Source organism: Aquarana catesbeiana, linkage group LG04, assembly GCF_042186555.1.
Source record: "Aquarana catesbeiana isolate 2022-GZ linkage group LG04, ASM4218655v1, whole genome shotgun sequence".
Classification (NCBI taxonomy): domain Eukaryota; kingdom Metazoa; phylum Chordata; class Amphibia; order Anura; family Ranidae; genus Aquarana; species Aquarana catesbeiana.
In genome coordinates this window covers 139169964-139195477 of record NC_133327.1, presented here as the reverse complement: position 1 = coordinate 139195477, position 25514 = coordinate 139169964, and the positions used below count along the sequence as shown (strand labels likewise).

The 25514-nt window shown below is 40.9% G+C and overlaps 1 protein-coding gene across 1 annotated transcript in view; it reads right to left on the bottom strand.

Annotated features, from left to right (window-relative positions):
• LOC141139538 (vitamin K-dependent protein C-like) overlaps window positions 1-25514 on the bottom strand; it is a 138310-nt gene that overhangs the window by 86608 nt on the left and 26188 nt on the right. Inside the window, exons 3-6 of the mRNA XM_073625777.1 lie at window positions 4368-4528; window positions 4244-4268; window positions 4048-4158; window positions 320-460 (exon numbers count right to left, since the gene is read on the bottom strand). Coding sequence (XP_073481878.1) covers window positions 320-460; window positions 4048-4158; window positions 4244-4268; window positions 4368-4528 — 438 coding nt within the window. The remainder of the gene's footprint in view (window positions 1-319; window positions 461-4047; window positions 4159-4243; window positions 4269-4367; window positions 4529-25514) is intronic.

Genomic DNA, 25514 nt, shown 5'->3' with positions numbered 1-25514 from the left:
GGACAGAAGATTACAAGCCTACTTACTGCTACCACACTCTGCTAAAATATGTATTACAGTGATTACCCTATTAACAGTCAGTGTAGGTTGTATAAGCTGCTTATTGGAGGGGGGCAGCTGATGCACCCCCATTACTCCCAGGGTGAGCCATGAATCTGAGTCATTGGACTTAAGTTGGTGCACATAACTTCAACTTATCCATCATATGATAAGGGGTTACATTCCTTTATGAAGCAGTCACATTTTTTACTTCATTGGTGCAAATTGAATATGTGAATGTAGCATGCCAACTTATGTTTTTGGTGTAATGGGAACTTACCATATGGCTTACAGCTGCGACCATCATCCTGCAGCTGGTACCCAGTGGCACAGCTGCATGTCCGAGATGTGTTGTTTATAATCTCTGTACAGAAGTGTGTGCAGCCTCCATTATTCAATGAGCAGTTGCGATGGGTCACCTCTAAGATTGGGAAGAATAGGTTATGCTGTTAGTAAACACTGTTACGTTAGTTCAATCCCTCTTAATGCTGCTGAACTCTACTGTGTAGGTCAAAAGTTGAGAGCTGTTAATCACTAAATGACTTCAACCTTAACCTGTGAATAAGTGGAATGCAGTAATTTAAGAATGCTTTCAGAAATAGAGGTGTTAATGGTTTATTTCTATCAATTACCAAAGAGGAAAGTAAATGAACAGAAGAGAAATCCAAATGAAATCAATATTTGGTGTGACCACCCTTTGCCTTCAAAGCACCATCAATTCTTGTTGGTAGACTTGCACACAGTTTTTGAAGGTACTCGGCAGTTAGGTTTTCCAAATATTTTGGAGAACTAACCACAGATATTCTGTGGATGTAGGCTGCCTCAAATCCTTCTGTCTCTTTATGTGATCCCAGACAGACATGATGTTGAAATCAGGGCTTGGTGGGGTTCAAACCATCACTTCCAGGACTCCTTGTTCTTTACACTGAAGATAGTTCCTAATGTTATTGGCTATATGTTTGAGGTTGTTGTCCTGCTGCAGAATACATTTGGGGCCAATCAAACACCTCCCTGATGGCATGACATGATGGATAAGTATCTTCCTGTAGTTCTCAGCATTGAGGACACCATTGATCAGAAAGAGTTGAGGAGCGTAGACACAGTGGTCAACCAAGGAAACTTAATGCAGCATATGAAAGACATATATTGCTTACTTCCCTTCAACAACAGAAGATGTTCAACAGTGCCATCAGCACAGAACTGGTGGGACCCAGGTACACCCATCCACTAGAGGTCGACCGATATATCGGCCGGCCGATATATCGGCTGATATTTGGTGTTTTTAACTTAATCGGCATCGGCCGATTGTGCTGATAAAAAAAGCTGATATACAGTAGCTTCAGCGTGACTTGCAAAAGACTTCTGTAATAGAAGTCAATACAAGTTGCCTGAAAACTGTGAAGAGACTTCTCCCTCCTCTGGGCAGCCTGCCAAATCTGATAAAAAGAACCTGAAGGATACAATGTTTACACTTAGGAATGGACTAAACTCTGTGTGTAGAAGCTCTCAGTTTAACCATTTAAAGACTAAATCTTTTCTGACACTTGTTGCTTACAAGTAAAAATCCTGTATTTTCTGCTAGAAAATTACTTAGAACCCCCAAACATTATATATATATATATATATATATATATATATATTTTTTAGCAGAGACCCTAGGGAATAAAATAGTCGTTGTTGCAATATTTTATGTCACACCGTATTTGCGCAGCGGTCTTTCAAATGCAATTTTTTTTTAAAAAATACACTAATAAATTTAAAAAAAAACTAAGCAGTAAAGTTAGCCCATTTTTTTTCATCCAGAAGTTTTGATTACCTGTTTTTGTGTATTTAATATTTAAGAGAGGTTTTTTTTTTTTTTGTTTGTTTTTTTAATCTAAATTCTACATACAAGTGAACTGATTGGAGGTTTGTTTTGTTTAATAAATGTTTAAATGTAAAAAATTTTCAGTATCACTGAAGGTTGCTTTCACACTGGAGCGGGCATGCGTTGACGGTAAAACGCTGCTAGTTTTAGCAGCTCTTTACCATCATTTTAGCAGCGCTATTCGGCTGCTAGCAGGGCGCTTATAACCCAGCTAGCAGCCGAGGAAGGGGTTAAATGCGCCCCTGAAGCGCCGCTGCCGAAACGCTTTGCAGGCGCTTCGGCAGCGGTGTGCATTCATTTCAATGGGCAGGAGTGGTGGTATACACCGCTCCAAAGATGCTGCTTGCAGGACTTTTTTTTAACATCCTGCCAGCGCATCGCCTCAGTGTGAAAGCACTCGGGATATCACACTGAGACTGCAGGGGAGCCGTTTTACAGGCACTTTACAGGCGCTATTTTTAGCCCAAAAGCACCTGAAAAACGCCCCATTGTTAAAGGGGTCTGACTGTTAGATTTTATGAGATGAAGGTAAAAAAAAAGAAGAAAAAAAAAAAAAATCGGCCTAATATATCGGCCCAAAAAAATCGGCATCACATATCGGCCATCGGCCACCGCGATTTCTAAATATCAGCATTGGCCAGAGAAAAACCCATATCGGTCGACCTCTACCATCTACTGTCTGGAGAAGTCTGGCCAGAAGTGGTCTTCATGGAAGAATTGCGGCCAAAAAGCCATACTTCCTACATGGAAACAAGGCTAAGTGACTCAACTATCCACAAAAACATAAGAATTGGGGTGCAGAAAAATATCAGCAAGTGCTTTGGCCTGAGGAGTCAAAATTTGAAATATTTGTCTGTAGCAAAAGGGAGTTTGATTGCCTAAGAGCTGGATAGCAGTACAATAATGAGTGTCTGCAGGCAACAGTGAAGCATGGTGGAGGCTCCTTGCAAGTTCAGGGCTGCATTTCTGCAAATGGAGTTGGAGATTTGGTCAGGATCAATGGTGTTCTCCATGCTGGGATATACAGGCAGATACAGTACTTATCCATCATGCCATACCATCAGGGAGGCATGTGATTGGCCCCAAATTTATTCTGCAGCAGGACAATGACCCCAAACATACAGCCAATGTAATTAAGAACTATCTTTAGTGTAAATATGAGCAAGGAGTCCTGGAAGTGATGGTCTGGCCCCACAGAGCCCTGATCTCAACATCATTGAGTCTGTCTGGGATTACATGAAGAGACAGAAGCATTTGAGACAGCTTACATCTACAGAAGATCTGTGGTTAGTCCTCCAAGATGTTTGGAACATCTTACCTACCGAGCTCCTTTAAAATCTGTGTATCTAGAGGAATTGATGCTGTTTTGAAGGCAAAGCGTGGTCACACCAAATATTGATTTGATTTGGATTTCTTTCTACATACACACAATGGTATATATGTATTTTTTTGTTCTTATGTTCAACAATCTCCAATTTAGCATATTATACTGTATGCCAGAGTGGTTGTATGGAGACACAGTCTACTACAGGAAAATTTGTCTGAAGCTTTAAAGTTGAAATGTGGCCAGGGATAATGACTCTTAACCTCAAAGAATGTCCCCACCCCCTTTACCTAATCACTGCAGTAATTTAAATAATACAACCATATCTAAACAGCCCATGACGTGCCTTGTCCGAAATCTCCTCTTATCTGAACTTGTAGAGTGGGATGGTCTTTCTACCAGGACTTTTCCGTTATCTGTCCATTGACTGGGTAGTGACATAACCACAATGGGCAGCTACAAGACAATGCAGTGGTGGATCACCGTTCTAAACTTGTGGAAGAGGTGCTACGGTGAATCACATGATGACAAGTGAGTAGAAACCTTATTAGAGTTTTTTATTTTTATACTATGAATGGGCAGGAGGGGAGTTGGAAGGAGTGATGGAGGAATGGGGTGAGCAATAGATTTGTCCAGAGATGGGTTTAAAAAATATACTGTAAGAATTCAGTAGGCTCACTCAGTGCTTTATAGAGTATCAACCAATTGTTGTCATCATCTTAGGCTGCTTTCTTATGAATGTAGGTTCATCTTCTACACAGTAGCTATTTAATCAGCTAAATGAACAGTCCATCAGTAATTTGCTCCAAGCACTCACCATAAGCACAGAATTTTCCTTCCCAGCCCTCATTGCAAGTACAGTCAAAATTTCCTATGCCATCCTTACAGACAGCATTTACACATGGATTGGAGAGGCACTGATCCCCATCTGTAACAAGATGTTTAAACCTGACAGTCTTTGTAAGTTCCTATACACGCTTTATTTTAGCTAACTTCTTCAGACTGTAACTTACCAAAGTACTTTGACCAAAAGTTAAGCTAGAAATAAAAAAATATTTTTTTAAAAAAATGTTAACAATAAGAACGATGTATCAGCAATAAGTATTACGATAAGAACCAAATAATAAAATCTCTTACAGTTTCCTCTCGGTTCTCAAATATCTCATTTGCTTCTTCTAGGTCACATTTTTCCTCGTAGCATTCCCTCTCCAGTGACCCAGGTTTCATCTCCTCAAAGTAACCATTTGCTCTTTTCCGAACTTTGAGCACACGATTCGCATCCTGACTATTGTAAAAGACTGGAAATTAAAGTGAGTAAGAGTCAGTTAGTTAAATTCTGTAACACTCCCAATTTCATTTTAGGTAAAAAAAAAAAGATCTTTTAGAATCACTTTAAACAGTTAATTCCCCCCACCCCAACTTAAACTATTACTAAACTCAAGAAAAAAATATATATTGATGTAGTGACTGCATTTGTTTTCTTTTTGTTTTCAGGCTAAGAACATTTTCCGAAAGTACAGAAAATATTGTTCTTGCTAGAAATGCAGTGTCCTTGTAATCCCCTGTAAGCTGAATTGAAAGCAAAAAACAATGGTATCTTTCTTCTGTAATCTAGCAATCTTTCCTTCTCCCCATGTAAATGGCCTGGGTGGCCACCAAAAGACAGGAAGTGTGTTATGCATAGGATTACCAGGTAAAAAAAAGAAACAGAGAATACCTTGTTAGAGAAATTATACTTTAAATGTCAGTTATGAAAGACGCCATTTTGTTTATCATGGCCTAGAAATAAACTATAGATAATATGGAGTCAGCAATATATATATTCAGCAATATAAAATGCTTAGATATGCAGTTTTGCATATATCCTGTATTTTTGTGTTGACTTGGGGAGTTTTCAAGTCAGTATCCTGTAACCATTGTTAGATGAAGATAACAGTCTGTAACAGACACTTCCACCTTTGCTGTTACATCCAGAATAAAGTTGAAAATACATGAGACTGGGCATGTTTTAAGACAGGAAAGGGGGGTGTCCAGGGCTTATAAAAAAGACATGTACCACAGTATTTTCCCTAGAAATGACGATGACAGCATGAAGATGTTATGCTATTCATTTCTCTTGCATATGCAATAAATATTACCTTGATGCCCGAGGACGGTCTGAGATGGTGAATTATTTCCCTAACAATTCGGTCCTTCGAGCCGGAAGTCCCCCGAGAAGCACTGGCCAACAGTGACCGATGACCGTACGGCAAAACTGTAAGTCCTCCGTCTTAAATTAGATGTTAAAAAGAGGCCGGTCCGCTGAACTAGTGCCTCCCGGGCAGCGACTTACCGGATCAGCACAAGAGACCACTCTTGGGACAAGGTAAGATTTTTATTTTTATTTTATTATTAACCTTTTGTGTTAGACTTGATTAGGAATTTGATGAATAAGGGATTTGAATATATACATACAATATAGAGATTGATTGAATGTTTATCTGTTTCTGTCCTATCTGCTTTACTCTTGTTGAGGGGAAATAAGTGGTCACGTATTCCCCGTATAGATCCGTCTGTGGCCATCCTGGATGGGCAGACCTAGTGACTAGCCCGCGTTTTGGGAAGACGCGCTCAGGGCGACCTGGCGGCAGTCGAGCACTGCGGGTGTTCTCTCATGTGTGTTCTTGTTTGTTTCTTCTGGTTAATTGTCATTTGATATAGGGGTATGGTCCCATACTAATATCCGGGTGCAGATAAAGGAAATTTGTCGATTGGATCTTAGATCCAGACAGCCTTGTAAACTGCAGAAAATCCCTTGGGGACACATAAATACTCCTAGATCAAAACCTAAAGAACCCCTCGTTGATACAAGGGTGTGGCCTGATAGATTTCTAGGCATATAAATACCCTTGGATCAAAAATACTTCCAGATAAAGAACCCCCCGTTAATACAAGGGTTAGGCCTGATAGCTTTCCAGGCATATAAATACCCTTGGATCAAAAATATTTCCAGATAAAGAACCCCCCCTGATACAAGGGTGTGGCCTGATAGATTTCCAGGTAACAAACAGAGGGCATTTGGCGGACCACAGTGTTCATGCCAGCCTCATATGTTGTATTAATCCTGAGCAGGCACATAAATACCCTTGGATCAAGGACTGAAATATTAAATGTTTTGATAGGATGAAAGAACAGTCGGGAGAATTCAGTCTCCTCGTAATTCTGTAAATGCTCTCTACAAGTTAGTGAAGTAACGATGAAAGAACAGTCAGGAGAACTCAGTCTCCTCGTAATTCTGTAATTCTCTAAGACACCAGTGTTTTAGCAATACACAAGATCAGTAATCTAGAAGTGATATATCATGACTAGAAAGTCTGTGAGTGATTGCAAGTGATAAGATACTGTGTGCGTGTATTGTGTCATTGTGAGAAGACATTAACAAAAAAAGAGCTCCGTGTACATGATAAACAAAGTAGGTATGATCCATGGAAAATCTGTTGGTATGAATGAAGATGTTAAGTATATGTGTAGTCTAGACAAAGAGAATGTGACATTTCCTAAAATGTTTGAAAACAAAGTATGATTTTGATGCATTTTTAAATAAGGATTATTGTGTAATACTGTGTAGAAAGCTTAAAAATTATGCCGGCACAAAAATAAGAAAACAGAAGAAATTAGGCCTTCCCCAGGCAAAGAAATGGCTTGAGGAGGCTAACCATAGGTTAAATTCAAAAAAACATAAAAAGACTATGTTTTTGAACAAAGAGGAGGACAATAATATGACCGTCCTCTGAAGTTTAGTTCAGCAAGTATTGACTGAACAAAACGTAACAAACCAAATGCAACCTGACTCTCCACTGTTTGTTGTTCCCCCGTGGTCACCTGGGTCACCCGCAGATGCAACCGATTCTCCTATGGCTGCAGCTAAACCCCCTCTCAAGATGACTCTTGCTGTCCAGAGGAGTCCACAAGGGACGCCCCTTACAGCAACTGTTACAAAATTTTTCGGGGACCTGGTGAACCAATTGATATCCCCCTCAGCAGGGGAACAAACAGAATGTGGAGAGAAAGAATTTCCACTAATTGAAGTTCCCAACCCTAGGGCAGGACAAAATGTAGGAGGTAATGATGTGTATGTCATTGAGAAGGAGAACAGAAGGATGGGAAACACCTGAACAAGGCCCTGCATTCAGGACTATGAAAAAAAAAAAAGAGAGGGGAGTGTTTCCTGTGAGGTAAAAGAGGTCACTTGGCAAAAGAATGTAGGTCAAACAGAGAGGAAGAAGCATAACTAGATGTTGGTATGTCTGCAGAGAGAGATACAGAAGAAAATGATGAGAAAGAATCTGAAATTTTGGATGTGTGCGCTGTTAAAACTTGTTTGCATGCTAAAGTCAAGTCAGAAATAACCTTGGTTGTGAAGGGTAGATGGCTAACATTTCTCTGTGATACTGGGGCTTGTAGGACCCTAATACAGCCGCTGGATATGAAAAAGGTAAAGAAAAAAGTGTAGTATACGTAAAATCTGCAAAATGGGTTGATGCACCAGGAGGTCATGTCTGAAGGTCTTACTGTGGAAGATCCACAGACAGGTAAAAAGGCTCAGTGTAAAATTGTCATTTTGACTAAATGTCCTGTTAATTTATTGGGTAGAGACATGTTGCACGCTATTGATATTTCTGTCGTACCAATGGAGGGAGGTCTCAGAGCCCATCGGCTGTGTGAAAAACAAATCACAGCCGTGGATAATGAGCCCTGATACTGGTACAGCCTGGAATTTGCAAACTGAGGGATTAAATATACCCAAAACCCTGACAGAAATAATTGACAAAGAGTCTGTGAGGGAAAGGTATAAGGTCCAGACAAACCTCTATTGCACCATGTACTACAGAAAGACCTCTGGGCCTGATAAGTCCTATGAGAAACAGTTAATGAGTCTCACTAACACTGAAGTTCTCTTAAAATGTCTGTACTGTGATAAGAGTCGAAATAGCGTGGCTACTTGTCTCCTACCACAGCCTATTCTGCAAATATACAGGCAGGATACTGTACCTTGTGTTTCGGTCACCCAGAATCCCAAGGTATCATGGCATGAGCTAGGAGAATTTATCACAAACTGGGTCCAACTGACAGATGAGAAACTAAAATCCAGAGGGATTCAGAGGTATAGGAGGCATAAGGGAGAGAAAGATGGGTGGAGACTCGTACAGGATTTACAGGCAGTCAATAGGGCCGTATTACCGAGCGCCCCGGTGGTCCCAGACATGCATGTACTCCTGAACGAGCTCTACCCAGAGAACAAGGTATTTTATGTTATCGATAACAGTAATCCTTCTTTCCCATTCCCTTACACAAAGACAGTCAGTTCTGGGTTGCATTTATGTACACGAGAAAAAAAAAAAAAAGGTACACATACACTAAGTTATCCCAGGGATATTGTAAAAGTCCAATTACCTTCTCACAAAGAATGTCCAATAATTTGTCTTGGTTTTTAACCTCCCAGTGGGAGTTAAATTCTCTTGTATGTGGATGACATTCTGGTAGTAATGTATGTAAAATTACCATGGTTCTAATGCATTTCCTCGGAGACCAAGGTCAAAAGGTCAGCAAAAACTAATTACAACTGTGGAAAGAAAAGGTGAAATACCTGGGTTACATTTTATCTCAAGAAGGTAGACTTTTTGCATGAGATCCGAAAAGAGGCCATCCTTCAAGTCCCCAAATCACATACCAAAAAATAAATGATGTCATTTCTTGGCATGGCAAATGTCTGTAGAGCATGGATAGCAAATTATGCTATGGAGGTGGCGCCTCTTTCTGATCTCATCTATGGTTCACTAATGTCTGCAAAAGATTCCATTCAGTGGAATGTGCAAGCAGAGGATGCATTTACGAAGGTAAAGCACCTCATTGTGGGTTATGTTTAGCCTTCCCAATTACAGTAAAGCCTTTTATCAGACTGTAGATTGTAAGGAAGGATCTCACTGATGTTCCCTTTCTAGATGCTGACATTACCTTTTGTGTTGATGGGTCTTGTAAAAAGGACGATAAAGGGGTAAATCAAAGGCATACGCTATAGTAACACAAGACCAGGTCATGGAAGCCAGACCCCTTCCCAGTTCCTACTCTACACAACAAGCTGAAATTATTGCCCTATTCAGGGCCTGTAGTCTAGGGGAAGGGAAGAAAATAAATATTTATACAGACAGCCAATACGCTTTTTCTACTATACACATATTTGCCCAGCAATGGAAAAATAGGGGTAGGATTACGTCCACAGGTAAACCAATCTCACATAGAGATCTTATCCTGGCCCTTCTAGAAAATGTACAGAAACCAACACAAGTGGCTATTTTTAAATGTACAGCACACAGGAAGGGAACAGATCCAATTACTCTAGGGAATGCACTAACAGACAAAGACCGCAAGGGAAGCTACTACAGGACTGCAAAAAACACACATATACTATACAGGTCCCCAAGAAAATGGTGAGGTACAGAAAGCTATTGATAAAACATGGTTATCAGAAATGCAGAAAACATCACCGGCAGGTGAAAAACAAAAGTGGTTATCTAAAGGGGCAACGCTGGTCAATGGTATATACACAAGTACAGAAGGTAAACCTATCTTACCTACATCACTATTTAGATATACTGCGTTATTGAGCCATGGGCAAGCCCATATCTCAAAAGGAGGGATGGTGCAGGTGATCAATAAGGTGTTCACAACATATGGGTTTACGAATGACTCTAGAAATTTTTGCCTCACATGTCCGCTTTGTAACAGATACCATGCTCAAGGTGCCCTAAGACCCTTAAGAGGTCATTTCCCACAACCCTCTTATCCCTTTCACACGATATGCATGGATTTTATGATTATTGTTGTTTATAAAGTGGGCGGAAGCTTTTCCTATGACACACCCATATGGGCAGTCAGTAGCCAAAGTACTAATCAAAGAGGTGATTCCATTTCATGGGATCCCCTCTGTGATTTACAGTGACAACGGCTCCCATTTTGTAAACCGAACAATACAACAAATTGGTAAATGGTACAATATTGACCTAAAAAACCACTGTGTCTACCACCCACAATCTGTGGGCACAGTGGAGAGACACAATGGTACCTTAAAGAGTAAACTAAGAAAATTGTTGAAGGAAACAGGGAAAAATAAATGGGTTTAGTGTTTGCCAATGGCATTGTTAAGTATAAGAATTACCCCTACTGCTAAAGGACTAACACCGTATGAAATGTTGTATGGTAAACCTTATTATATTCCACAACTAGCCACCGTTCCTCTCCCTAAAGAGGAAATAGACTTGACTTGTATAATAAGAATGTTTTCATAAAATAGAACTGGGTCAGAATGTGTAAATGAGAAAAAGAGTTACCCTAAGACTAAAATGCAAAGTATACCCCCATCAGTACAAGCATTACCAGGAAATTTTACTTGTTTTTCTAACAATGACAGTAATGGTACAAATGTTGGCACCCTGTCCCCTGAATATTGTGTAATTACAACCCGTACTACGGACATTAAGTATGAACTAAAATGGTTTCAGGAACAAAAACAGCAATTGGCTGATGTTTGGTGTCTGTGTGGACTAAGGCCCAGACTACCACCTAGATGGGAGGGTAGTTGTGCCCTTACCCGATTGCTGCTTCCCTTTTATATAGTTCCTATGAGTGATAAATCAATGAAACTACCAGGTAAATACTTTTTTTTAAAGGAATTAAGCGAGAAACACCACAAGGATCATTTGACAACCGAGTCTATATAGATGAAATAGTTGTTCCACGAGGAGTTCCAGATGGAATTAAAGCGCAGAATCAAATAACAGCAGGACTCACCTCACTCTTCATATGGGTCCAGCCCAACAAGAACGTCGACTGGATAAACTACATCTACTACAACCAGCAGAGGTTTGTGAATTACACCAGAGATGCTATCAAAGGCATAGCAGCACAATTGGACGCCACCTCTTTGACAGCGTGGCAGAACCGTATAGCGTTGGATATGTTGCTGGCAGAAAGGGGCGGGGTATGCAAAATGTTCGGCACCTTCTGCTGCACTTTTATTCCAAAAAATACGGCACCTGATGGAAGTATCACCAAGGCCTTACAAGGCCTACAAATGCTATCCGAAGAATTAGCTGAGAACTCTGGTGTAGAGAACCCCCTGACGAGACTCTTTGAAAAATGGTTTGGTAAATGGGGTGATCTTGAAAAAAGTTTGCTTATCTCTATTGTCATGGCAACCGCAGTTCTTACATTGTGTGGATGTTGCTGCATTCCCTGTATTAGGGGAATTCTTTAAAGACTGATTGACACATCTTTAACAAAAACTATGCTCCTCCAGAGCGATACGGAACTATACTCAGAACCTGATGATGAATTTACAACTCTCGCTAAGGACTCATCTGTCTAAATGATAATACCTGGTAAAATAAAATAACCTGGATATTTGAAGTATTGACATTATTAGTATAAAAGGGGGGAGATGTTAGAGAAATTATACTTTAAATGTCAGTTATGAAAGACGCCATTTTGTTTATCATGGCCTAGAAATAAACTATAGATAATATGGAGTCAGCAATATATATATTCAGCAATATAAAATGCTTAGATATGCAGTTTTGCATATATCCTGTATTTTTGTGTTGACTTGGGGAGTTTTCAAGTCAGTATCCTGTAACCATTGTTAGATGAAGATAACAGTCTGTAACAGACACTTTCACCTTTCCTGTTACGTCCAGAATAAAGTTGAAAATACATGAGACTGGGCATGTTTTAAGACAGGAAAGGGGGGTGTCCAGGGCTTATAAAAAAGACATGTACCACAGTATTTTCCCTAGAAATGACGATGACAGCATGAAGATGTAATGCTATTCATTTCTCTTGCATATGCAATAAATATTACCTTGATGCCCGAGGACGGTCTGAGATGGTGAATTATTTCCCTAACATACCTGAACAAAAAAGAAAACTAATACAGTCACTTCATCTAAGGTGAGACTAATGGAGGAATGTTTAAAGGCTAAGTTCACCTTTAGTAACATGTTATATGTTACATCCGTAATTTAGGGTGTAACATGTAATATGTTACTATTAAGCACCCTCCTCACCCCGGCTGGGATAGCAGGCATGGAATCCTCTCCTCGCACTCATTGTCACATTTTCAAAATGGAGCAGTTGTGGGGGGTTCCGTTCGCACATCTGCGCCATTCATTCACAGGGATCTGTGAATGATAAAACTACAAGTCCCATCTTCCACTGTGGCAGACGGATTTGAAGCTCCAATGAACTTTCAATAAACTGATGAGCACGCTCGTAGTTCATTCATTCTTCCTCTAGCTTTTTAACAAAAATGATGTACAGACGTACAGGCACAAAGCTGGAGAAAGACTTTGCAGGAGCCTCACCTCGCACCTGCAATCTGCTGATCACAAGTGCAATGCTTTTCAGGCTCCTGTAAAAAAAAAAAAAGTAATAAATGCACATTTTTTACCTGCAAAATCATATGGATTGATAATTTTTGTAAAGGTGAACTTACCCGTTAAATGGTTTGATAATTGCAATGTTTATTACCGAAGTCATAGGCGATAGGTCTTCTGTCTGTTTTAAGTATGTCTTAGCATAAAGTAGGGTAAATTATTTGATACCCTGCAGATTTCGTAAGTTTGCCCACTTACAAAGAAATGAAGGGTCTATAATTTGTATCATAGGTGTATTTTAAATGATAGAGACAGAATATCCACCAAAAATCCAGAAAAAAAACACATAAAACAAATGCTATAAATTGAGTTGCAGTTCAGTGAGTAAAATAAGTATTTGATCCCCAAGCAAAACATGACTTAGTACTTGGTGGAGAAACCCTTGTTGGCAAGCACAGAGGCATTTCTTGTAGTTGGTGACCAGGTTAGCACACATCTCAGGATGGATTTTGGTCCACTCTTCTTTACAGATCTTCTATAAATCCTTAAGGTTTCTTGGCTGTCTCTTAGCAACTCAAAGTTTCAGCTCCCTCCATAAATTTTCTATAGGATTAAGGTCTGGAGACTGACTAGGCCACTCTGTGACCTTGATGTGCTTCTTCTTGAGCCACTCCTTTGTTGCCTTGGCAGTATGTTTTGGGTCATTGTCATGCTGGAAGACCCATCTTCAGTGTTCTGGCTGAGGAAAAAGGTCCTCATCCAAGATTTTACAATACATGTGTAATGGATGTGATCATGGTGAACTGTCTATTCCAATATCTGCTTTATATACCTAACATATATAAACTCAGCTTCTATGCTTATCAAACCTTAAGACATTTACAGATATTCTGCAAAGCTCAAAGCTTGCTTAGGAACTGGACTGACTGCGAAGAGTTAACAAAAAGTTTGCGCCTGCTTCCCAGAATACATTCAGAATATAACAGAATAACACAATGGAGCAAGAGCAAGAGAATGCTGCAAAGTGCTGCAAAAACAATTATTCACTTCTGCAAATGTGCATCAGCTGAAAGCCAAAACTTTGTCACATATTTGTATTTTGTATCTGTGGTTTGTATGTGCTAGTCTATCTGATGTATCTCAGAACTTTGATGGAATTGTATAAAAATCTTAAGAAATGGAGATATTAAACAGAAGTAACTTTTCCACTGAACTCGTCTCAGTGTAAACTTACTTGAAGCACGCTTTTATATTCAGCAATCTGATCTTTGATCAGCGAACCAAAACCTACTCTTCATTCCCAAGTCCCGCTACAAATCGAAGGGAGACCGAAGATTCGCAGTCCAAGGACCACGGCTATGGAACGCTCTACCAACTAACATCCGCTTGGAAGAAAACCATCAGGCCTTCAGAAAAAAACTTAAGACCTACCTCTTCTAAGGAGCTGGACGACACAGGACGGATAAGCGCCTTGAGACGATTAAGTTCGAATTTGCAGCGCTATACAAGTCTTTCATTCATTCATTCATCGGGGGTAGATATAATAATATTAGACTTTTGTTCTGAATCCAAAACATTTTAGCACTCAAACGCGGGGCTCGAGGCTAGGGTCCCAAGGAGTAGCCGATCGAGAAGGTGGTTTCCCAAGAAGCACGAGGCAATCACCTGGCAGATACCGCTGTGGAACAAGCTGCAGATTGAACGTGTGAAGTGGTCAGCAGAGTGAATGCACCCATCCTCGATGACCCAATAGACACCCCTTAAGAGAGACCGTGTCTGCCACGTGGGCCAAAAGCCTATCCCGTCATCAACATGACAGCAAAAACCACAGCTAAAAGACTTTTAACATAAATAGTGTGGAGATATGGTGTCCCAGAGGTCATAGAGAGCAATCAGGGGCCGGCTTTCATGGCCTCAGTAACCAAGGAGATATGGACAGCTTTAGGGGTCACATTAGCTTTCCACACCCCATACCATCCTCAGAGCAGTAGGAAGGTGGAAAGATTGAATGGCACAATAAAATCTAGAATGCTAAAAATGTCTCAGGAAACGGGAATGTGTTGGTCAGACAGCCATACCCATTGCCTTATTCAGTGTTAGGTACACTCCAAGGGGAAATCATGGTCTGTCACCCTATGGGATATTGTTTGGTTCAGCCCCCAGACTAGGTTGTTATTTCCCACAACAGTTGCAGCTCCAATCTGATGTATTGACTGATTTTGTGACCGCTTTATCTCGAGAATTAACCCGTATCCATTCGGAAGTGTTTTCTTCCATTCCAGATCCTGAGCTAGACAAGCTGGTTCCCAGTGATTGGGTCCTGATAAAGAAGTTTGTGAGAAAACATACTCTTGAACCCAGATATGATGGTCCTTTCCAGGTTCTCCTAACAACTGCCACATCAGTCAAGGTGGACACACGCCTCCCACTGCAAGAAAGTTCCTGTGCCTGAGGAAGAGGCTGAGGGGACCAAACAATGATTCTGTATATCCTTTTCATAGTAATCATTGTTCAGGCACAAGAGGTAGACATCAAACAAAAAGATGGTATAACACAATTCTGGTATAGCTCATCCAATACACATGTTGCCACTTTTATATCCTCTTATGAACAGATAATTCCAGGTACTATGTACAAGATCCAGTCCTGGGATGAAGTAGTAAGACCCATGACTGTGTATGTATGTGTCACTGATACCTATTGGGGTAACAACTGTGATTCCTGGGAAGCAGTGGGTTGGAACACTGGGGGTACAAACTGGGGGGTACAAACCTGAAAACACCCAAAATAGAAAGGACAAAAATGGGAAGTCACTCTTAGATAGAATGACAATCAACAAACACACAGGTCAGCCTTACACCAAAGAGTTCAGGCTGACCATTGAGAATCCTAGCCCAGAAGACAGTGGGACCTATGTTTTGGGCCTATGGTGGGGAAGTGGGTATCCCAGTTTTAGAAAGCCTTTCCAACTGAAAGATATGTTCAATAACCCAGAGTGGGGAGTTCCCCAATCCACATCTAGCTCAAACCCTCTGAGGCCCCATATACAGACATTAAAGGACATGGTGGCCATAGCAGACCCTGCCTTTAAGGATACCATGGCTGCAGAAACCGGGTTCTCAGATGTCAACTTGTGGCTCGAGTGGATGAGGTACAGTGCAGGGAAACACAATAAGACCAATTGCTATGTGTGTGGGGGAGCCAGACCATACTTAGGAACGGTACCCCTAAACATACCCCCAGAACATGAGACATGTCTACTCAGCCTATTTACTAACACAACCACTGACCACTCCCTGTGTGAACATTGGAAGAAATAATATCCCATGGTTACCAAGACCCCCAAGCCAGGAGAAGGTATCACTATATATCCTGGCAATTACACATGCTATGGACGGTATCAGTGAGTGGGGAAACCTCATGGGAATTTCACTAAGGGTTACTGTGGATCTTATAGTGAGGTGTCTGCAGATCTGGTGCAAAATCAAGTCCAGTCTTTGGGAGACGTGTACTGGATCTGCGGAGCCATGAAAATTAGAAGCAGATTGACAGGACAGTGGACAGGAGAATGTGCACTGGCCAAGGCCACAATGCCTCTACATATTCTCTCGGAGAACCCAAGGCCAAATACAAACAACACACCCTGACCTAACAGGAGGCGTAGGAGTGCCCCAGCAGGAAGCTTTGACCCTCATGTATACATAGATGCCATAGGGGTCCCTAGAGGGGTCCCAGATGAGTTCAAAGCAAGAGACCAAGTAGCAGTAGGGTTTGAATCCCTGATCCCCATCATCACTGTAAACAAGAGTGTAGACTGGATATATTACTACTACAACCAACAAAAGTTTGTTAATTATACCAGAGATGCACTTCGGGTTTAGCCGCTTCACATATGACCTTCCAAAACCGTATGACCTTAGACATGGTCCTAGCTGAAAAGGGGGGTGTGTGTGAGATGTTACCTGTAATGAGTACATGCTGTACTTATATCCCAAATAACACAGGCCCAAATGGTAAAGTGACTTTAGCCATCCAGAAGCTTGAGGATTTGTCCAAAGAATTAAAGAAGAATTCAGGGCTCTCCAACCCCTGGGATCAATACTTCACCTGGATCAAGGGGGGATGGCAGGGAATTTTAACACAGATTGGAATAGCCATTCTGATAATTCTAGTGACCCTAGCTGTCATGGTCTGCTGTGTTCTTCCCTGCTTTAAGAAGTGTGTAGAAAAAGCTGTTGCCCAATCTACTCCCATGTTTGTGAACCAGGAAATACCAGATGATGATGAAGATTATGTAAGACTTGATGATGTTTATGTGTTACGCTCCGTTACAGTCACCTCCTCCCGAGATGCAACGTCATAGGATTACAGGGACAGACAGCACCTGACTGCCCCCTCCAAGCTGTATCGAGGGGGGTAGTGAGTTAGTCACTGCTCTTCTCTATATACAGCTGAAAAGAGTTGCAGAGGAGAGGGCCAGGGTAGTGAGTAGGACTTTTAGTATGAGGGACAGTTTGAAATAGACAGCTTCAAGGGGGGACTGTAATGGATATAAACTCAGCTTCTATGCTTATCAAGCCTTAAGACATTTACAGATATTCTGCAAAGCTCAAAGCTTGCTTAGGAACTGGACTGACTGCGAAGAGTTAACAAAAATTTGCGCATGCTTCCCAGAATACATTCAGAATATAACAGCATAACACAATGGAGCAAGAGCAAGAGAATGCTACAAAGTGCTGCAAAAACAATTATTCACTTCTGCAAATGTGGATCAGCTGAAAGCCAAAACTTTGTCACATATTTGTATTTTGTATCTGTGGTTTGTATGTGCTAGTCTATCTGACGTATCTCAGAACTTTGATGGAATTGTATAAAAATTTTAAGAAACGGAAATATTAAACAGAATTAACTTTTCCACTGAACTCGTCTCAGTGTGAGCTTACTTGAAGCATGCTTTTATATTCTGTCGGAGTAACCTTCGGAGTTTATTCTGACGGCAAAACGGGTCGTCTGTACAGGGCATTAATCACTTTTTTTTTGGACTTTATTTTCACCTATTGTATTTGGACTTTGTTTCTTTTTTGGTCAACATATTTTCACTTACTGTGTTTGCGAGCGCTATATTTATATTTTTATGTTTTTCAAGTGATTAGCACTTTGTGTACAGCAGCTTCATTTTGAATTTGTAGTGTTGTTTGTTGTTGTTGTTTGATACACCATTAGCCCTAAAGTGCCAAAAATAGCGCCTGCAAAGCACCCTGAATGTGCCGCTCAATTCACTCAATGTGAAAGCCCCGAGGGCTTTCACACTGGAGCGGTGCGCTTGCAGGGCGGTCAAAAAAGTCCTGCAAGCTGCATCTTTGCAGCGCTATAGGAGCGGTGTATTTACGGCTCTTAAAGCGCCCCTTCCCATTGAAAACAATGGGGCAGCGCTGCAAACCCGCTGGCAAAGTGCCGCTGCAGCGGCGCTTTGCGGGCGGTTTTAACCCTTTTTCGGCCTGCTAGCGGCCGAATAGCGCCGCTTTACCGCCAGCGCCCGCCTCAGTGTGAAAGCAGCCTAAAAGGTAGGACATTTTAGTCGACTAAAATGTACTGGAGATTTAGTCGACTAAATACGACTAAAACAATTACAGAGGACTAAAATGGAACTAAAACTAAAATGCCATTTTATTCCTAAGACTAAAACGAAATCGAAATTTTCTGCCAAAATTAACACTGGGTTTGAGCAAGGAGATAACCTTGTGTGTAAACTTCAGAAGAGCATCTATGGTCTTAAGCAATCTGCAAGGATGTGGAATGAGAAAGTGAATGAAGTACTTACTAAAGAGGTATTCTCAAGAAATAAAGCAGACCCCTGTCTCTACTCCAGGAATCAAGAAGACAGATGGATATACATCCTTATCTATGTCGATGACATTATAACCTGTTTTGATCAAGAAGGGGATTACAATCAGAAAGTTCACAAGCTCAAAGAAAATTTTGAAATCAAAGAGCCAGGGAACATTAGCTACTATCTGGGAATCCAAATAGAGAGTGAAGATGGAAATTATCTTCTCAACCAAAATCTCAGAAATTTTGGAACAATTCCATATGCAAAATGCAAAGGAAGTGAAAACTCCTATGGAACCAGGCTATCTAAAGAGCAATGAAGCAGAAAGCTTGCTACCCAACAATGATACGTATCGCAGAGCAATCGGTAAGCTGCTATGTGTTGGCATTGTGACAAGACCAGGCATAGCCGCAGCAGGGGACTTGAAAGTTTCAGCTCCCTGTCAGCGTGACTGGAACACAGTAAAAAGAGTGATGCAATACCTCAAAGGAACAATTCAAATGAAGTTACGGTTACCAGCAACATCTGGTCCAAAACTGGTCAGATATGTGGATGCTGATTGAGCCGGGAACTGCACAGACCGTAAATCCACAAGTAAATTCATCTTCCGGTATGGGGAAGGAACCATAAGTTGGTCTAGTCGAAAGCAAGGAACTGTCGCTCTATCTTCAACTGAAGCAGAGTACATTGCAGCAGCACAAGCACGTCAAGAATCAATATGAATTTGTCAACTTTTCGTGGACATTGGGATAGACATGTCAAAACCAATTTTTGAAGACAACCTTCTGAAAGCTGACGCAAAAGGAAAGGGTCAGTCCTAGGACCAAACACATCGATGTCAAGTATCACCTACTGAGGGACAATCAAGAGCAAGGTGTTATTGACATTCAATACTGCCCATCAGAGGAGATGACTGCTGATGCACTCACCAAGCCTTTGTTGGAGGAACGTCATAGTTATTTCCAGAAGAAGCTGAATATAATTTGACAAAGCACATGCTATTGAGAAGGGGTGTTGGAAGAGCAACATCATGTAATGTAAATTTGCTTTTAAAAACTGACTGTGTACTGTGTGAATTATACCTTTCTATCCCACAGGTGGCACTGCAGTGTAATAATGTGTATTCTATGTGTAGCGCTGACAATTCTTGCCTGTTTCCTTAATGTAATGTAAGAGTATGGGCAGTACATACAGTACCTTGGTATTTGGCACCATCTAGTGGCCAAAACGTGAAATGGACTTCAGTTTTATTTTCATTTCAAGAACATGGAGATGTTACAGGAAGTGACTGTTTGTTTACATTTTACAAAGAGCTGACCTACCCACAATGCCAAGTGACCTCCCATGGACACTCAGCACTGAACTGCATGCTGGGTAAGTTATAAAAGGCCCCGCGCGGCCATTTTCTTTCTCTTGTTCCTGGGATGCATGGCCTGCCAGCAGGGCTCTGTGGGTGTGTGTGTCCCACAGAGTTGTGACCTACCCTGTGCGGAGCGGAACAGCAGCCTTTGATCCTGCCTTACATCACAGCGTGCTAGAGCAGCAGTGTGATCGTTCCAGAGACCCTTGAAGGAGATACCCGAGGACTCCCGGTCGTCTGTGGGCAGCCTTTGATCCTGCCTTACATCACAGCGTGCTGGAGCAGCAGTGTGATGGTTCCAGAGACTCTTGAAGGAGGTAACCGAGGACTCCCAGTCGTCTGTGAGACGGAACAGCGTGACGGTGTGGCTGCAGCGAACAAACTGAGATACTGTGGAGCGGAGGCATCCATCTGTCTGGACCTAGATTGGTGAGAGGGCTGATGCCCAGAATGTTTGTACCGCACCTTTTCACACTTAGACTGTAAACACAGCGTTGCTGGGACCTGTAGTCCCACAGAGAGGATCTTAATCAAGAAAGACTGAGTTTAAACAGGCCTTAAGCTTACTGTTCACTGTACTTCTCACACTGTGTTATTCAAGCCAAACTGCATCGGAGTCAGTTGCAGGTGTACTGCACTACAAGAATAGTTCTAACATCCACTTTCATTTAATCCTGGTTTGTTCAACTGTTGGATTACAATTAGCACAACACAAATAGCTAGCAGAAGACAGAAGACTGAAAGGACTGCATCTCTCATTGCAATGCCTTGCATCCTGCTAAAGATAAGAGGATCTGCATTATAAAGTAGAGGGAGCTCCCTAGGAATTGTGTTGTGCTTTATTGAATAACATTGTCTTCTTGTGGTTACCAGAGCGTGCTGGAAGTGGGAAGGTGCCCAGAGTTAAGGCATTTGTGCTCTGAGCATTAGTCCCACTTGGAGACACACTTCCAGAGGTCATCTAAGACAACTTTATGTGTATCCATTATTGTGTGTACATATTGGGCTGTTGCAGTATGTCTGTGTGACAGACCAAATATTGTAATACTACTTTTATACTGATTTCAGTAAAAGTTACGTTCCTGGTTAAGTACAACTTGTGTGGAGTGTTGTTCCTTTCTCTAGCAAGTGGAACATCGGATACCCAGGTAATAACAAAGGTATACTGTTATTATATTGTACATTGTGGGGTTTTCCTTTACTTAGCTTCACACTAACACTGCACCACAGCTGTGTCAAGGGGATTAAGCCAAGTTATTGGGGGTGAAAAAGCAGAGTACAGGCCCAATCAAATACCAGCAGCTCCTTCGTGGGGCAGTGCTTCACATGGTACAAAGTAAAAACAGGATGTACTGTCTGTATCTAAATATGTACTTGTATGCTCCTTGTTCCTGTTCTCTTCCTGTTTTGGTCTCCATTAAGTAAAGACATGTTCTGATATTTCTCCATGAAAGTAAAGCCGTATTACTGCATCCAAAAAGCTTCCAGTGCGTAGATCAATACTCTGCACAATAAAAGACAGTAAACCTGGAATCCAGCTTTAAGCCTGAGGCTGCTCACATCTATAAAGGTCTGTGCATAGCTAACTGATTAATGAAGTCTGGCTAACAGGTAAAAGTTGGACCTAGGACTGGATTCAGTATCCTGACCAGAACCTAAGGTCTGAGAAAACAAATTAATAACAGATAGAAATCCTGGAGCACCTCATCATGTGTAGGTGAGAAACCTAGGTAATTTTTCTTATGGGATCAAAAATAGCAATGGTTTATCAACACATAGCATTGTACACACTCAACAATGTAAAAGAATACAAGAACAATTCAATTAAGTATATACAAGAAAAAGTCATATTATTGCTTGTAGCAATATTATACAGTTGTGCTCATAAGTTTACATACCCTGGCAGAATTTATGATTTCTTGGCCATTTTGCAGAGAATATGAATGATAACACAAAAACATTTCTTTCGCTCATGGTTAGTGTTTGGCTGAAGCCATTTATTATCAATCAACTGTCTTTACTCTTTTAAAATCATAATTACAACAGAAAATACCCAAATGACCATGATCAAGAAAGTTTACATATCCCAGTTCTTAATATCGTGTATTGCCCCCTGTAACATCAATGACAGCATGAAGTATTTTTGTAGTATTTGTGGATGAGGCTCTTTATCTTCTCAGATGGTAAAGCTGCCCATACCTCTTGGTAAAAAGCCCCTAGTTCCTGTAAATTATTGGGCTGTCTTGCATGAACTGCACGTTTGAGATCTCCCCAGAGTGGCTCAATGATATTGAGGTCAAGAGACTGAGATGGCCACTCGAGAACCTTCACTTTATACTGCTGTAGCCAATGACAGGTCGACTTGGCCTTGTGTTTTGGATCATTGTTATGTTGGAATGTCCAAGTACGTCCCATGTGCAGCTTCCTGGCTGATGAATGCAAATGTTCCTCCAGTATTTTTGGATAACATACTGCATTTACCTTGCCATCAATTTTGGCCACATTTCCTGTGCCTTTGTAGCTCACACATCCCCAAAACATCAGCGATCCACCCCCGGAACCTTTCATCATAGGACTTGTTAACTCCTCTCCAAATGTAGCACTTATGGTTGTGGCCAAAAAGCAAAATTTTGGTCTCATCACTCCAAATGACTTTGTGCCAGAAGGTTTGAGGCTTGTCTCTGTGCTGTTTGGCGTATTGTAAGCGGAATACTTTGTGGCATTTGCGTAGTAATGGCGTAGTTCTGGCGACTCAACCATGCAGCCCATCTTTCTTCAAGTGCCTACCTATTGTGCATCTTGAAACAGCCACACCACATGTTTTCAGAGAGTCCTGTATTTTACCTGAAGTTATTTTTGGGTTTTTCTTTGCATCCCGAACAATTTTTCTGGCAGTTGTGGCTGAAATTTTAGTTGGTCTACCTGACCGTGGTTTGGTTTCAAAAGAACCCCTCATTTTTCACTTCTTGATTAGAGTTTGAACACTGCTGATTGGCCTTCTCAATTCCTTGGATATCATTTTTTATACCTTTCCTGTTTTATACAGTTCAACTACCTTTTTCCCCGCAGATCCTTTGACAAATTTTTTGTTTTCCCCATGACTCAGAATCCAGAAACGTCAGTGCAGCACTGGATGAAAGATGCAAGGGTCTTTCAGGAGTCCAGAAACTCATTGACCTTTTATACACACACACTAATTACTAGCAAACAGATCAGAGGTGAGAATGGTTACCTTTAATAGCCATTCAAACCCCTTTGTGTCACTTGTGTGCATGTTATGAGACCAAAATAACCAGGGTATGTAAACTTTTGATCAGGGTCATTTGGGTAGTTTCTGTTGTCATTATGATATAAAAAGAGTAAACACAGTTGATTGATAATATATGGCTTCAGCCAAACACTAACCATGAGTGAAAGAAATGTTTTTGTGTTATCATTCATATTCTCTGAAAAATGGCCAAGAAATCATAAATTCTGCCAGGGTATGTAAACTTATGAGCACAACTGTATATCCTACTGAAAGGCAGGGCTTTTTTTTCTCAAACAATAGGTGCTGGAACTCAACCACGACCCCCCAAAACCCTTCCACCGCCACACACCCTCCAAATCACATCAAATAGTGGGTGTGGTCAGTCAAATTTCACAAACAGTATTAGGGTCTTAAAGGGGCATTAAATACCAGGATTGCATTACATACAGAGTGCAGAGTTCATGAGGGTTGCACACAGAGTGCAGAGCTGTCACTTGTAAACACAGAAACCAGACTTCTGTGTTTACAAGTGATTGTGGTGAGCAGGCACTAAAGGGTCTGAGCCAGAGGTGGTGGAACTGAGTTCCACCAAGTTCCCCCTGAAAAAAAGCCCTGCTGAAAGGTACCCATTTAAAAACAATAGTTAGAATGCTACAGCTACAGATGGAATATAAAGAAATATGTAAATTAAACAAACAGCAATATGGTCAAAAACTGAAAAAAGGACTCCTTGTAGAAAAGTAACTCTAGAAGGATGACTTCTAATGTGTATAGTCATCAATCAGCATATGGATTAGGATGGAAGTCAAATTTTACATTCAAAAAGTTTATCCTGTAAAGAGAAATCTATACAGACCCACAAGGCCACATTTTAAGTACCAGTAACTTGAAGAAATCTGAGCAAAGTCCAAAACTGTGCTATAATTGAGAAATATCTTTCATGAGACAAAAACAAGGAAAGGCCATCAGTATATCTTGCAATGAAGAAGTTGTTGTTCACATGGTAATATACAGTATGTATATGCCATGGTATCCAAAGGATATGTAGATTTATCCAACAGAATATGTATGCATCGCTTTTGTATAGCAAGATGTCCACCAGGCCAAAAAATGGCCAAACATTCAGTTTTAGCGGTGATATAAGTTCAGCCACTGAGGATCTCAATAATTTGCAGATAAAACTTATGTCCACCAAGTTTTTCTGCGCATAAATCACTTTATAAGGCTGAATGTCCACTGGGCCAAAACTGACAAAACAAACAGTTCTGACAATAAGTAATACAAAATGAACCAATCTCAGAAATGCAGCTGTTTAGTAGGAATGGGTGGAAGGCGCGTGATCAGACGCTTACATCAGGAAATGTATGGTTTATTTATGTAAAAGAATACAGACATATAGTCATATAGATATAAAATCATACAAATACTACATAATATTATATAAAAAAAAAAGGAAAAACAGGTAACAAAATAAGTACTAGGAAGTTAAAATTGGGGTGTGCCCATATTGAGGCAGGTATTTAAGAAAGGCTGACGCGTTTCGAGGAAAACCTCTTCATCAGAGCCAGGAGAACTGGAGCACAGTCTGTATGGGCCGGTAGGCCGACATGTGTACATGGGGAGAGGTGGTGTTGCTAGTAGGAGGATGTGTCCTGTGATGGACAATTGATTATTCCAAGTTCCATACCCAGGTGTTCTATGCAGATACGTGTTTTTTACACCATAGACAATTAGCGGCCGATATCCTTATCTCATCATTCTTATTCTCCAAATGTGTTATATGAACATGGGAGTTAGAAAGATGAGGGGTCTGGCTTCCTCCTCCTGGAGCTGCCTGAAATCAAAACAAGACAGCAGGGGAAGTGGGAGGGGTTGTCAGAAATGCAGCAACATAGATATATTTTATCAAAGAAATGTCTATCACTGCTATACAGAAATCATCAAAGCATAGGGTGTAGAATTATAGATAACCCATAGAGGCCCATGGTGGGTATAAGACTGGTGTCTCTTTAGTTGTAAAGTCCATCTGTGACAAGCAAAGCTGTATGGTACCAAGTGATGAAATTTAGCAAAGGTGTCAAGATGATATTCCACTTGAATATAATCCACTCAGAAAAAAAGGCAAAATAAGAAAAAAACAAACACAAAAAACAAAATCCATATCTGGGGTATACACCACATAGAGCGCAACACGTTTTGTCACTGCAAATGATGACATTAAGCAGTGCAGCAAACCTAACTATAGATACTCCTCGTTTAAAGACTTACCTGTTTAACGACTGCTCAGACTTATGACCAGCTCTCCCCACCCGAACGACGTGCTGTGCATCATTGTATTGTACAGTACAGTACAGAATTTTAGTTTGTACTCTGTACTTATGCAAATTAAAACAACGCTATTGAGTTGGAATTTTGTGTTTAGACCTTTTTTCAC